Source organism: Lupinus angustifolius, chromosome LG10 (assembly GCF_001865875.1).
Source record: "Lupinus angustifolius cultivar Tanjil chromosome LG10, LupAngTanjil_v1.0, whole genome shotgun sequence".
Lineage (NCBI taxonomy): Eukaryota > Viridiplantae > Streptophyta > Magnoliopsida > Fabales > Fabaceae > Lupinus > Lupinus angustifolius.
Genome location: NC_032018.1, coordinates 15,605,826 through 15,620,130, shown reverse-complemented (window position 1 = coordinate 15,620,130; position 14,305 = coordinate 15,605,826). Strand labels below are relative to the sequence as shown.

Sequence of the window (14,305 nt, the reverse complement as noted above, 5' to 3'; positions counted from 1 at the left end):
TATTTTCCATTTATATATAATATAGATATAAATATATGCACAATACAATATACTTTTTTTTTACTTTTTTTTATAGTAATTTAGGCATTCAAAGATAAATGTTTTTGGGTTGGTTGAATAGAGAAAATAGTGTACTAATAATGATTGAAGAATAGTAATTTGATGTGAATGATGCTTCTGAGAATGTTTTGGATGATGATAGCAATATTCTTGAATGAGAAAAATGAACTAGGGCATGCTAGAAAACTACCAACAAATTTTGGAATCAAAAAACATTATAGTGTGTTTATATTTGTCAAAGTTGGTTAATGAAAATTATGTAGCATTCAATTAGTGTGTAAATGAACACAAGCAACCCATATGGGTAAAACAATAGTGCTATTAATCACCCAAAGGAAATACATAATAATGGATATCGATCCGATAAGTTATTTCTTTAATCCACTAAAAATATGACATTTATCCTACTTATTCTTTTATTATATATTATGTATGTTCTTTCATTAAAATGTTGTTGACGTGACAACTTATTACAGGTAGATAGAACTTAATTTATCTTTATATATAAGAAGATAATAAGGAAATATAATCTTTATAATATTAGGAACCCTTCATAGAATGTGGCTCAATGTTAGGCTCATTGTTTGTTATTAGGAACCCTTTTGTGTATAGTGTTTGTTCATGATAACATAGGAATGAACAAATCACAGTTCATGACACCAAAAGATCCATTTTAAGGTATTTGAAGTGAGCTTCACCAAAGGGTATTTTATTCACTAAAGATGCTGATTATAATCAAAGTATATATGTATATGCTGATTGGACTGAATCAATAGATGAAAGAGGTCTACATCAGATAGTTACATGGTGAAGTAAAAAACACAATGTGGTTGCAGATTCAAGTGCAAAAGGAGAATTATTTTTTTGCTGCCCAAAGGTATTCCTTCGTCTTATATGTAAGGAACTAATCATTTTTGGGATACGTGATTGTCCCTCCCAACAAGTGTTGCTCCCAAGAATCAAACTATTGAACTTTTGGTTTTCCTAAGAATCTAGAAAAAGCTGAATATCTGAGACACCTAAACTGTTGAAGGGCTTACGAAATCTCATTTATATTTGTAGAATCAAAATGAGAAAAAAAGGGTGTGAAAATGAGGACACACAATTAAGGAATTACTTGTTGAAATCACCAAGACTTTTCCAGAGAAATGCTGTAAAAAGGTACTGTGAGATTAAATAGCAATAACTTCATGGAAGTTTGGTTGCACTTATGCAAATTTAATCTACTAACTTTAGTTTTTAGACATTTCCACTTCTTAGATTTTACTCATTACCTTATTCTAAGAGTGGCTTTAACTTCTGCATTTCATGACTGACCTATTTTACAAAACACCAAACAAAGACGGCGAGCCCCAAACCACGAGCTAATAGGTAACACCCGAAGAATACTAATGCCAATGCGATGGTGAGACAGATCACAACTGCGACACGATGAAGGTGTTAAGCAAGGGCAAACCTATTGTTTTAACTTCTGACAAATGCTTTTAACAAACAGCACTATGTAACAATTTTAGCAAACATGTTGGCTTAATGATCAACTGATCAAAGACTTAACTGCTTTGTTTTTGTTCTATCAGTACGAAATTTAATGTTAACTGCTGCTGAGTATCTCTGATTCGCTTTCGATTATTTCTAACCGAAACTATAATATACACATACAACAAATCAAGAGAAAGGTACAACATGAATTACTCATTCAAAATTTTCAATCTTTTTCCTACACCATATTTCTCCCAGACCCAATCAATAATTCATAGCAACACTGTTCACATGCCCCATCTCTCCTTTAATGGTCTAAAACTCAAAGCCCAAGTTGAATCAGGTCAAAATATCTGATTGAAATCTATTTAATTTTGCATAGAGCCCATCCTTGAGCAGAAGCTCTTCATGGTTTCCCATCTGCAAAAACACATTTTAATTATAATTGGTGTTGGGCTGTCCAAGAATTCAATGAATTAGTGTGAGAATCTTGTGTGGTACCAAGGCAGTAACCATGGCATTTACTTTGTGTAGATGCAGGGGAATTGGACTAAAATATAAAATCAGAATTGTTTCATGTCTGAACCATGAAAGCACAATAATTTTGGACTAAAATATACAATATAGCAACAAAAAAAACGGGGGATCACCTCAATAATGCGACCACCTTTCATAGCAAAGATTCTGTCAGCAGCTTCGATAGTAGACAGCCTGTGAAAATATAGGAGTTATAATGCAACTAATCTTATTAAGAAACGAAAAACGGTAGGAAAGTACAGAATTTACCTGTGTGTTAAGATAATGGTGGTTCTTGATTTGGATTCATCTTTTAATGGACACAGGATCTCCTAAGATAAGAATTAGGTAACATGTTAACAGCTGCATTCTCGCCAGTTCTTTAAGGTAAAAATGGAAATTAATACTTCCAAAAGCTAGAGTTTGAGAAATACACCTTGATATAATGCTCACTCTCAGAATCTAGAGCACTAGTTGGTTCATCAAGTATCAAAATAACCGGGTCCCTAAGAAGGGCCCTAGCGATAGCAATCCGTTGCTTTTGTCCACCACTAAGTACATTGCCATCCACAAGGGTTTCATAACCATCAGGGAGTGAAGAAATAAAGTCATGGGCGTAGGCCTGTTTTGCTGCCCGTTCAATATCTTCCTGTTTTTTGTCCATAGGGCAACCATATGTTATGTTTGACTTGATGTCCATGTGAAAGAGATGGGGTTCCTGTTTGAAACAAAAAAGTTCAGATGAATTTATAACTAAGTATTAACTGCAGTTTCAGTAGTTTAACCTGTGCAACATATCCGATGTTCTGTCTCAGCCACCTGATATCCAATTCTTCAAGAGGAAATCCATCAATACATATCTGTTTATAAACATAAGATTACATAAGAAATGATTACCAAGAGTGTTTATGCACATAATCATGACTAACCAGATTAGTCACAAAAGTAGCTACTTTATGCTGCAAATGTCAAACGTCGAGACTCCTGAGGCTAAGATTTTATAGTGCAATGTAAACGGCATGTGGTTTACTGAAATATTTTGTTGGAGTTTTCGAAAGGAAAACTCATATTTTAATAAGTTACACTTGTTGTTTTGCTCGTAATTGTTTCAAGAGAATCTTTTGCCGGGCCCCATCACTTTCACCGTGCCAAAGAGAGTTATGGGCAGTAATCTATGAACATAGCAAAAATAAGGGTTGAGAAGGTGAGTAGCCTTAGCAGTTGAAGTATCATAAACACCACTAGCAATGTCTTGCCAAAAATTAGGGGCACATGACCGTCATGGAGAACAACAAGCACCACCAGTGGGCCCTTAAAAAGAGGACCACATCTTCTGTCCCATAAATTGTGTCACTCCATGTGCCATAAGCTATGATTAGTCAGAAAAATACTTAATAATTAAATTTTAACTTAAACACATTTTTCTAAACCAATCACAAGTCCATGACACATGGAGTGACACTTATTGTGGGACAGTAGATGTGCACCCCTCAAAAAGTGTGCACCTCCTCATAACTAAAATTCTAAGGTGAGATGATGATAATATGTTGGATGTTATATTTTATTAAAATGTGACCATGCTACCCTGAATTCATCCACTTAGTATCACCCAAAATCCCTAAGGTAGGCAAAGTGTGTTCATCCATGTATCATGTGGCTACAAGTTTTATGGTACCCAAGTTCTTATATACCTAGCTTCTTGAGTATCAATGTCAAACACAATACCAAGTGGATGAAGACTGGACTTTTTACCTTTTCCCTTTAAAGAAGTAACTTTCTCACCCATTTTTAGAAAACATTATAAAAGGAGAAGAATCAGACCAAAGAAGAAAAAACTATGTTGAATCACCAATGCAACAAAATGTGAATTAATAGAGGTAGAAGAATGTGGGTGGACTTTGAGAGAGGGGGTGAATGGGTATGATTAGGTGTATGGAAATAGGTATTTGGAGAAGGATTTGAGAGAGGGTATTGGGTTTTATGTGAAGGTAGGGAGTCTTTGGAGGTGTTTCATTGAGATTTCTGAGTGGATGGTTATGGAGGAGAGAGAAAGCTTGATTGAAGATGATAATGGAGTTTTGATGAATAGATAAAAAATAGTGGCGATGTAGTCTACATGATTAGCTATAATGATAGAATCAATCCTAATCTATATTTATTATGAAATATTCCAACAAACCGTAATGAAAACAGTAGCTGCAATGACTGGGGTTGAATGTAAGAAGCAGTCTTCCAAATCAGGAGCTCTGTTGAAAAAGGCTGAATATTCATGTGACTGAATAAGTCACCCTTTACAAGGATTTATATCATATATGCTAAGGAGAAAATTAAGTGTTGACGTAAAAATAAGCTAAGAAAAAATCTACCCTAGTATACAATTTATAATAATTACATCATATCAGAATTTTTGGTGTAGCCACAACTATCCTCCAAAGAAGACAATCTTATTTGAGCCACAAACATCCATATTAATAGTTGGACTAGCTCTCCCAACAAGGTTTTTTTATATGCAAGACTTGAACCGGGTCTTACTTGAGGGGAAACAAGCATGTGCCACTCGAACCAAACACCACTAGTTACAAGTAATTTTAATAAAGACATTTCAACACTTTCTTCTTAAAATAAAAAATAAATACGAGGATATCTTATGACCCGCCACCTAATGGGATTTAAGACTTGATTATTGTTGTATATCTTATAGTCCAAGTTGTATTATCTCTTTGTATAGAAATGATATTCATAAGAAAAATATTGTCCTGTGTTTCCAAATCAACTACATAAAGATATCCAAAATATGAAGAGCAAAAAGAAACTTCAACGATAAATAATAATAATAAAACATGTCATAATAAGTAGAAATAGTATGTAAACTTTGGACATTGAAAGGATCGATAGCATAAAATGTTCATTTGGATTGAATCTTTTCACAAAATTACTGGTAAAACGTTATAGCTTTATATGGGTTGAGAAGGTGTCATTTACCATCATAATGGTGCAGATATATTAAAGAAGAAAATTTTCAATCAGGAGCAAACACTCAATACATGATGACTTCACTGCATTTGCTTCTAGAAATTAGGATACAAGTAGCTGATAAGGTACTCTGCGGTGGGGTCATCATAAATCATAATCATTGTTAAAAAATGTCTTCACAACATGCACCAAGAAAGTTGGAAAGAGTTAGTTGTAGTATAATTTTTAATTGCTCTTATTTCGATGTAAACATACATAATGACTTTACAGAACAACCTAGATAATAAGAAGCTATACAACATGGATTCAAGGTTCAAAAAATAATTAACCAGTAGTGAATGACTAGTAAGTAGCTCTTCCATTCTAATTATAAATTTAATTCCAATTTACAAGAACAAAAAGATTCAAGTTAGTTACCTGACCACTACTAGGCTCATAGAGACGAAGTAACAGGTTGAGTAATGTGCTCTTTCCACTACCACTAAGACCAACCTGGGCAAAGTATCGATGTCCAATTAATCTTTTGATCATCAGTAACATCGAACCATTAGGAGCAAAATGAGAAATCTTACGATGGCAATAACTTCATTTGGTTCTACAGAGAAGTTTACATTTTCTAGAACCGGCATCTGCTCAAATGTCAGAAACAATTGAAAATTAAACTAGTACGTAATTAGCAACAAACACATGCAGACCTCAGGGTTGACTTGTACAATGGAGGAGTAACCTAAACATGTTTCTTATAACAAATGGAATAACATAAACTCAATAAATTATAAAACAGAAACACATACCGTTATCCTTGATGGATAATGAAATGATACATCTACAAATTGAATTTTCCCCATTAGCCTCTGCAACTTCACTCCTAAAAGTAGTCAGAACCACAATTAAACAATATATAACTCCATACCAGAGGAGTCGGGAAGCAGGGGACTGAAAGTTACTTACCTTTGGCTAAGAATTGGTCACTGGGCAAAAGAGACATCAGTTGGAAAAGCTTTTCAGATGCTCCAATAGACTGCATTAATGATGATAAACTGTTTGTCACCCTCCAAGTGGCATAAATCAACCACTCACAGTATAACACATACTTAGTAAGTTGCTCAGTAGTTATAGAACAACTGAGAACAGACATCCCTCCTAAGAGCACTGCAAATATCTGCAAGTTGTAATTTGACAAATAAAAAATGAATTTGACATTTATCTATTATATTACAGGAATTGAAAAATGAGCAAGGTATCAACAATTTCTATCCAGGCATTAGACAAACTCTAAGAACCATTTGCTTGAGCTGTATACATGTACCACTAGAACTTGGTCCACATCATGCCTGGACTCTAACTTCTAAGAGTAACCGGAAGAATAACTTGGAAGAGGTTTTAAACTAACCTAACCATAATTAAAAACTTAAAACAGAAACAGTCTTGTGAGAGAGTGAGTGAGTGAGTGAGTGAGTGAGAGAGAGAGAGAGAGAGAGAGAGAGAGAATTAACGGATTATACAAGACTTGATTCATGATGAAAGAAGTTTATTTTTAACATTAAAATAAATTTATAAAGATGGATAAGGAACCCTAAAAAACAGGACTAAATCAAAAAAGAAACATGGAAAAATAGAAAATCACTAACAACCAATCCCTCAACATATTTCGTAGTGAATTGAAACCTCAAAAGGACATGAGCATTGCACCAAAACATATCCCAAATCAAGTGATAAACCAAAGAAACCTCGTTAAAAACCTGAGAGTTCAACAATAAGTGCCATAGCAGCATAGATTGCATGTTGCCACAAAATATTTAGCCTCTTCACTTGTACCAAAACCATAAAAGCTAAACATGAAAGTTTGGTCTTAAGATCAGGGACACACCCAGCATTCACCATAAATGCCAAAATAATAGAGTCATAAAGAACAGAGGAGGTGAACAATCACCACAAATTATACAATACAACATCAGGGTAAAGCACCAGATTTTTATCGAAAAGGAAATTCATTAAAGTAGAAGAGTACTGCAAGGTTCCGGATAAGAATTCTCCACCAAAAAACTACATGAAAACAATTACAAGAACAGTCAACAAGCTCCAAGCAAAACACACACAATGGAGCTCAAACACAATCCATATCCTCCTACAAATAAAAAATAGAAACCCTTAGGAACTATGATATTGCGCTCATTTAACAAGACATTACAATATCTGTGCATATCTATCTAGAAAAACTTCTAAAGAAGCTATTAGAATTTATAAGTGGGGGTCCCATCCAAGTCTTCAATGGGGATAATGAATTGGTCTTCTCAATGGACCAAGTGTGTACAAATAAATAGGCTTGACACTGCATTTTGATTCAATAACTTCAGGCATTAGGTCTATGGGTGTTAGCGCTCACATGTTGTCCATACTCCATACTATTCAGATTCTCAATTTTCTCTTCCCCTCCTTCCATACATAAATAAACTCTCCAATTCAATATTCATCATCAACAATAGTGGAAACTAGAAATTCTCTTGTAAAAAAACTGATGTGATGTTAAAACAAAAGGTAGAAGGGTATATGCTTGGAAGAATAAAGGGTTAGACCATTGGAGATGTTAATTAGTTAGTTAGATAGTTAGTAGTTTAGTTAAATAAACAGGGGGAACATGCGTAGAAGAGTGGATTTATTTTGATAGCTCTGTGAAAATGGAGCATTGCTGAGTTGTGAAAGAGAAAATCCTTGGAGGAGAATTCTTTCTCCAACTGTGTTCAAATTTGGTTCATCAATAAATTTGTCATTGCCATTTCTCTGTTTTTATTGGTTTCTCATTGTTCTAACTTCTAATTTAAGTTCCAAACATATCATTCACCGGTACCATTTATTCATGAGAATGAGCTAATGAGAAACTTATATATAATTTGGCCTACAATTCAGGAACTTATGAGATCAAATGGAAAATCCAAGTCATATACCTTTTTCCATGCTCACCCAAGAACCAACAGACAAGTAGCCTAATCATGATAAAACACTAACGCAAACCAGAAGTCCAGAACTACTCCCATAAGAAAACTAATTTAACCATCCACTATTACCATGTATGCAGCTCAATGAGCTCTCCAAGGAAAAGAAGATATTCAAAAAACAAATAGATCTTTGAATTGGCAAATTATTTTTAAAGCGTAAGTTCTGAATACTAATAAACTTTTATGCCCACAGGAAAGCCAAAAGGAAAGAAAATCAACAGAGGTAGGACACCGGAATGAAGCAGATATTTTTTCTTTTCTAATAAAAGTTATTATAACTTCAAAAGATTTACACAGAGGTATGGTATTCCCCTCTTTCCACTTTTTTTAAATAAGAAGTGTGGAGGTAATAGCAACATACAATTATTGGTTGTGAATCATTTGATAAGGTAAGTATGAGCAAAACCTGAGTTGAACGGTAAAGGGTGCTAAAACTCAGACTCCAAAACCCATTAGCCACACTCTCTCGACTGTTGATAAATGCTAATCTCTGCAGCCACTGGTTGTATCTGATTAGACATAGCTTGGGTGTTATGAATATTAGTGTTATTGTAATAGATATATGTATATATGAACATTTTCAAAAATGTATAACAAGCGTACCAATTACCATATTACTAGTATTACGCTTCGTAGTCAAGTATTATTTCTATCAGCTAAAGCTTTCAAAATAGCCCATGATTAGTAATTTAGCACTACTTAACGTGCCTAAATGAGTCAATAATTAGTAAAAGAAACTAAATCAATATGGCCCTATTGCAATTTGGAGTTGTTCTTTGTTTAATTTTGTTGTTCATGAGAAGTAAACTGAAGAATGTAAGACTGTAAGAGCCTTGCTTGAACTTGGCATATACTGTAATGTCTAATATAGTTTGAAGCTTCAGGATGTTGTTGATACACAGGAGATATTTTACTATACCCATCAAGTCAAAAAATATATTTTTAGCAGGAATAATTGAAAGGGAAAAAACACCTATCAAATTCTTTTTTTTCTGTTCCATAAGCTCGAACAGTTCTTATCAAAGAAAGTGATTCCTGAGCTGCCTGCAATAGAAAAAGATATCAATAAATACAATAAGATTCTGGTAAACAATTAAGAAACAATATCTTCCCATATAATGTGTATACTTCACTGGCACAAGCTTCGAAATCTTGGGTTAATTTTGCTGCTTTTCGTTGATACCTATCAGAAAATTAAATACATGCTTCAGACAATCACCACTGTCAAAGTGCCAAATATTATGTGGATACACAATGTACCAATTCACAGGAAAATTAAGCATTATCAAAATTAAGCATAGATCAGAATAAATTTCAATAGCATAACTAGTCCACATGATGTATATGTATCTCTGTAAACACAATTACATTGAAGCAAAACCTCGAGGCTTAAAACCAATTCAATAAATCCGAAAATGTTACCGATGCTTACTGGCCATAAACCAGGAAAATCGCAGATAAAATTGAGCAAATGACCAAGGCAGATAATGCCAGAGGCCAAGATAATGCCAGCAAATTAACCATTGCTCCTATTCCCTATCAAAGAAAAGAATAAATACATAATGGCATGGACCAAGTTAAAGCCATCAAATTAAAGCAAAAAAATAATATGTAAGAATTAAAAACCTGCAAAGTGCTGCGTAATATCAAATGAAGATCGTTTCCTATAACATGGGATAATTTTTGACAGTCTGCTGCTAGCCTGCTTGTCAAGTCACCAACCTTTTCTTTATCAAAATAGGATATGTCCTACATCACATCACACATAACACAAGGATTAGGTACCTAGAAGAAAAGAAAAAAGATTTTTCTGTAAAAAACAAATACAGAATGGCAGAAATGCTAAACAACAGATTTGGCCCTGCATATTTTCACTTTATAGAATACATACCTGAAAAAGAATGGCGGTATATAAATTTTCACGTAGACGCTTTACCTGAAAAACGATGTGTGGAGTATTATGGTAACATACTCACATGTCCCCTAAATCTTTGGACAACATCAACAAACTTAAAATAAGCACTAATCTGTAGTGGAGGAGAAGCTTGTTCTACAATAGCAATGAAACCATTATGTGGACTAGAGAATGGCACTTCAAGTACTTATACAAATGAAAAATGAAATAAATGATTACTCAAAAATTGGTGTAGAAGCAACTGCCATATTGGCAAAGAGAGCATCTTGAAAGAACTTTGCACTCGTTCTTCTCACAATTGCCAAGAAAAACACAACCAACAACCATAGGTTCAATGTTTTCAGAAAGTGAGTTAAGAATCCATGAGAAAATGGATTGATCATGTTCCTCCCAACGCAAATAAGCTGGATTCACACGATTGATGAGTCTATCATCATCAAGAAGAAAACAAAGAGGAATTTCAGTGGCAAGAACAAAATGATTGGCACGATTTGAAGTTAGGGTTGCTAACATAAAGTGGTGCCAAACAAGAAAGTTTTCTTTGTCAGCTTCATAGAAGGCAGTGGCAGCACCATTGGAGACGAAACTGCTTGCAGCGGTGAAGCACGTGAAGGAGAAAGTGGTGGTGAGAGAGGAGAGGTCCCAGTAGTAGCAGTGGCCATAGCAGTGTGATACCATGTAAGAATAGGGAGAAAAGAAAGACAACAGAGAGAAGATAGAGAAAGATAGAATTGTGATAAATGAATTATTGCTAAAATGAAAGTTAGTTATAAGATAGGAAGGGAAAGGATATTTATAGTTAGAGTAGACTAGATAGCTTATACAGTAAGCCAATACCAAGTCTAAGTAACTCTGTTCTAGAATATAACTAACACCTATTACCTATCCCTTATTACATTCTTCACTATTCTCTAATAAAGCATTAGTCCCACTAGGTGCAGTACAGCAGTAGGCTACATAGATCAAACGACATCATAATGCTCTATCATAAACCATGTCCATTGACAAAGCATTGATCTCTAAATCTTTTTTAATCGTTTCGCCTATTGTTTTTTTCGGCCTCCCTTTGCCTCTAGAAAATGGACTAACCTCCATTTTATTTACTCTTCTTACTGAGGCTTTTAATGGTCTCCTCCACACGGGCGGGGAAAGAAGATAGGAAAAACGTCATAGCATGCAAAAGTTTCCATCAAAAAAGCTTATTGAAAACAGGTTGGTATCAAGAAAACTCACCAAGGTCACATTCAAAATTCCAAAGCAGCCACTTCGCAGCCCACTGAAATTTAAATGAGAAATAAATAACAGCCTGCTCAATATTAATATTTAATACTAAAAAATATCAAAGCGAGGTAGTCGATCCTACTTAGTAGGATTAAGGTTTGGTTGTTGTTGTATCAAACTGAGGTAACTAAAATTATGAGTCAAAGCACTCCTTATATATTCAGTGGCAGAATTAACACAAAATTATGCATATGGCACTAAATCATGTGTTTTCAGATTTCAGAGACCAGAAGCCTCCTACTTTTACATTGTGAAGTGGCCATGGCAACATTAGGACGAGCTCTTTAAGTATTCTAGGGTACATTAGGTTGGGAACATACTTGAATAACCCTTTTCACCAACAATAATAGAGGTTTTGGGAGAAAGTGACTAAAAAAGTAGGTCTTAGACAGATAAATTAAGCTCTATGGGAATCACCTGCATATCCCAGAAGTGAACCACAAAAGAACTAACAACAGAGCATTCTTAGAGAACACTGTGGCCTCACCACCTTGTGCTGAAAATATTGAGGCTGCCAATATACTCGGTATGGAGATCTCTGAAAGCTACAGAAGAAATGTAGAGAATTAACAAAGATTGGTGAAAAATCATACAGAAAAATGATGTAGCTAAAATCATATCAATTTGCACCAGCCATTTTATGATGCCTTTACCACCCAATGAAAAATAAAGCTCTATAAAGTCCATGAGCCATAACTCAAGAGGACAAGTGGCACCAAATCCTTTAGGGGACTGCTTGACTATGATATCAAATACCGATACCATCCAGGCCGCTTGGCATGAACTTTAGCTAACCCTCTCCTCCCCACACCATATTAGAAAATCATCTTAATTAATTTTTTTAGAGAAAGGGGAATACAACGATAAAGCAAAATTAAGACTTTAATGTTGGACTACTATCTAAAGCTCATTCGTCAATTAAAAAAGCATCAAGAGATTTGACTTTTGAGTTAGTTATTGACAGTCAAATTGTGAAACTCATTTTGGTCTTTTACTGAGGTATTCCTACAGCATTACAATGAGACTAATCTAGTGGGCATGGTTGTGACTATTGATGATTAATAACCAGAGACCCTCCCAACAAGCACCCCTTCCAAGGTTCAAACATTGGCCCTCCTATTTTGGTCATTCTTATTATCAAGCTCTCTAATGACATGGCAATATATATTAGAAATATTGGATTAAAATTTAAAATCCATTGAAACACAACCAAGGAATATATATAAAGTTGAAATGAATACAGATGTTGTCCAAATTTCAATTACTATTGTGAAGTGTCATATTGCTTCCTTGATACAAGTGCTTCTTAGTTTATAGCTATCAAGCACCGATGCCGATACAAGAATCGGATATGATACGTATCCGATACGTCGATACATATATTCTTAAAAAATGTAGGAAACAATACGTTTGAGATATGTATATAAAATATCTGCATAAAATCCATAACAGGTAATAAACATATACCACATAAAATACATACTTCTTATAGAAGTGAAAATCATATTGTCATACGAAATCATTGTTTATCGCTCATAAATAGGAAAAGTATCAATCTCGACATCTCGATTAATCATTGATCAATCATTATGCAGATACATTTCTTCTTCATTCTCTAAGCAATACAAATGTTTTATCTCTTAACCGATTGAGTGTTATGTTTTTTCTCTATCTTAAAATGCATCTACATATTACTTTGGGTGTCTATAGAGGTATCCAAAAACATTTTAAAAGTATCAGAGTGTATCCATATCCGATTTATAACATATCTATTTATAAAAAACTGTTAATTCATGCATATATCAGTATCGGATACGTGAAAGATATTGAAGTATCCGTGTTTCGTAGTCGTAAACCCTAAACCCTATACCTTAAACCAGTAATCCTGGATACTATAAATTAACACTCACAGCAGCCACGACAAGGGAGCCAATCGCTACAAACGCAACAAATTGCTGATCAGCAACCAACTGCCACATTTGTCTCACAGCAACTACCACCGCTGTAGGCTCCGCCGCTACGGCATCATCTTCCCGGTGCTCCGGCAACGCCCACCAGCTCCGGGCGGGTAAAATTGATGAGACAGAGCCTACACGTTTTCCGAGAATATTGTGGAACCCTATATGATGATTCTCCTTAATTGATGCAGCGTTGTGGTATGTGAAGGTAAAGAATGTGTTGGGTTTGAGAGTTTGTGAATGGAGTAATTTGGAGTGTGGAAAATGATGCAAATTTGCATTAAGTAACATCTTTGCACTTCAATCAAAAGCATAAGCACATACATACATATATATATATATGGTGTGTATTTTTAGGGATAGCAAAAAAACCCGACCCGTGCGTACCCGTGGAAATACCCACAACAAGTACCCGTAATAATAACTTATGGGCGGGAGCGGGTTTTGTATACTCACCCTGCACCCAATTTTTCCGATTCGGCAGTTTGATCTAAACTATGATTTATCATTCATGGACATTCATAAGATCCTTCCATCTAGCAGCACTTAAGATGGCGTAGCCTTCAAGTTCAAGTTATGGGCGAGGTTCAAACGAGGAAAGGCAAGGGTACCACAAATTTTATATATTTAGTTTTTAGTTAAATTTTTATATATATTTATTATTATTTTAAGATTATATATCATATACTTTATTATTATTTAATAATAAATTACACATATTTGACTATGATAATAAATTTATCATATAAATATCATATTATTCATGTATCAATTATTTTTACATATTGATTATTACAAATTATATAAATATATAATTAAAATTAAAAATTCGTTTTCTATCCGTAAATACCCACTACTCGCACATGTATCCACAATTATTGAGGGTTTGGGCATGGGAAAGCACTATTCGCGCCCGCCCGTGTCCGTTGTCATCCGTATGTATTTTCTTTGGTATATCAATATTAACTCTTGAGGAAGTAATTCTTTTTGGAGTAACGGTTATATCATTCAACAATGTCCTACCCGTTTTAAAACAGGTTAATGGGTGATCCACGGACATTGTTAAATAATTGAAAAAATTAAAAATCCATATAATAAATAAAATTAAATAAAATAAAGTAGTTGAT

General features: G+C 34.4%; 1 protein-coding gene across 1 annotated transcript; it reads right to left on the bottom strand.

The window, feature by feature from the left end:
• On the bottom strand, window positions 1,469–13,507 carry LOC109358904 (ABC transporter B family member 26, chloroplastic-like). Its single transcript, XM_019603393.1, has 18 exons — window positions 13,131–13,507; window positions 11,638–11,765; window positions 11,173–11,215; window positions 9,916–9,960; window positions 9,651–9,773; window positions 9,457–9,560; window positions 9,153–9,207; window positions 8,998–9,068; window positions 8,431–8,533; window positions 5,980–6,190; window positions 5,823–5,896; window positions 5,601–5,657; window positions 5,446–5,520; window positions 2,841–2,915; window positions 2,492–2,773; window positions 2,326–2,387; window positions 2,190–2,250; window positions 1,469–1,959 (listed from the first exon to the last, which is right to left on the bottom strand). The coding sequence occupies exons 1-18, from the start codon at window positions 13,467–13,469 to the stop codon at window positions 1,879–1,881; spliced, it is 1,989 nt and encodes a 662-aa protein (XP_019458938.1). The 5' UTR covers window positions 13,470–13,507; the 3' UTR covers window positions 1,469–1,878.

What these genes read in the sequence shown, in the direction of transcription:
- LOC109358904 (XM_019603393.1), bottom strand. Translation starts at nt 13,469, where the DNA reads ATGTTACTTAATGCAAATTTGCATCATTTTCCACACTCCAAATTACTC. An exon ending in GCTCCCTTGTCGTGGCTGCT is followed by an intron (nt 11,766 to 13,130) that starts GTGAGTGTTAAT and finishes TTTCTTCTGTAG; the next exon opens with CTTTCAGAGATCTCCATACC. An exon ending in TTCACTTCTGGGATATGCAG is followed by an intron (nt 11,216 to 11,637) that starts GTGATTCCCATA and finishes TTTAAATTTCAG; the next exon opens with TGGGCTGCGAAGTGGCTGCT.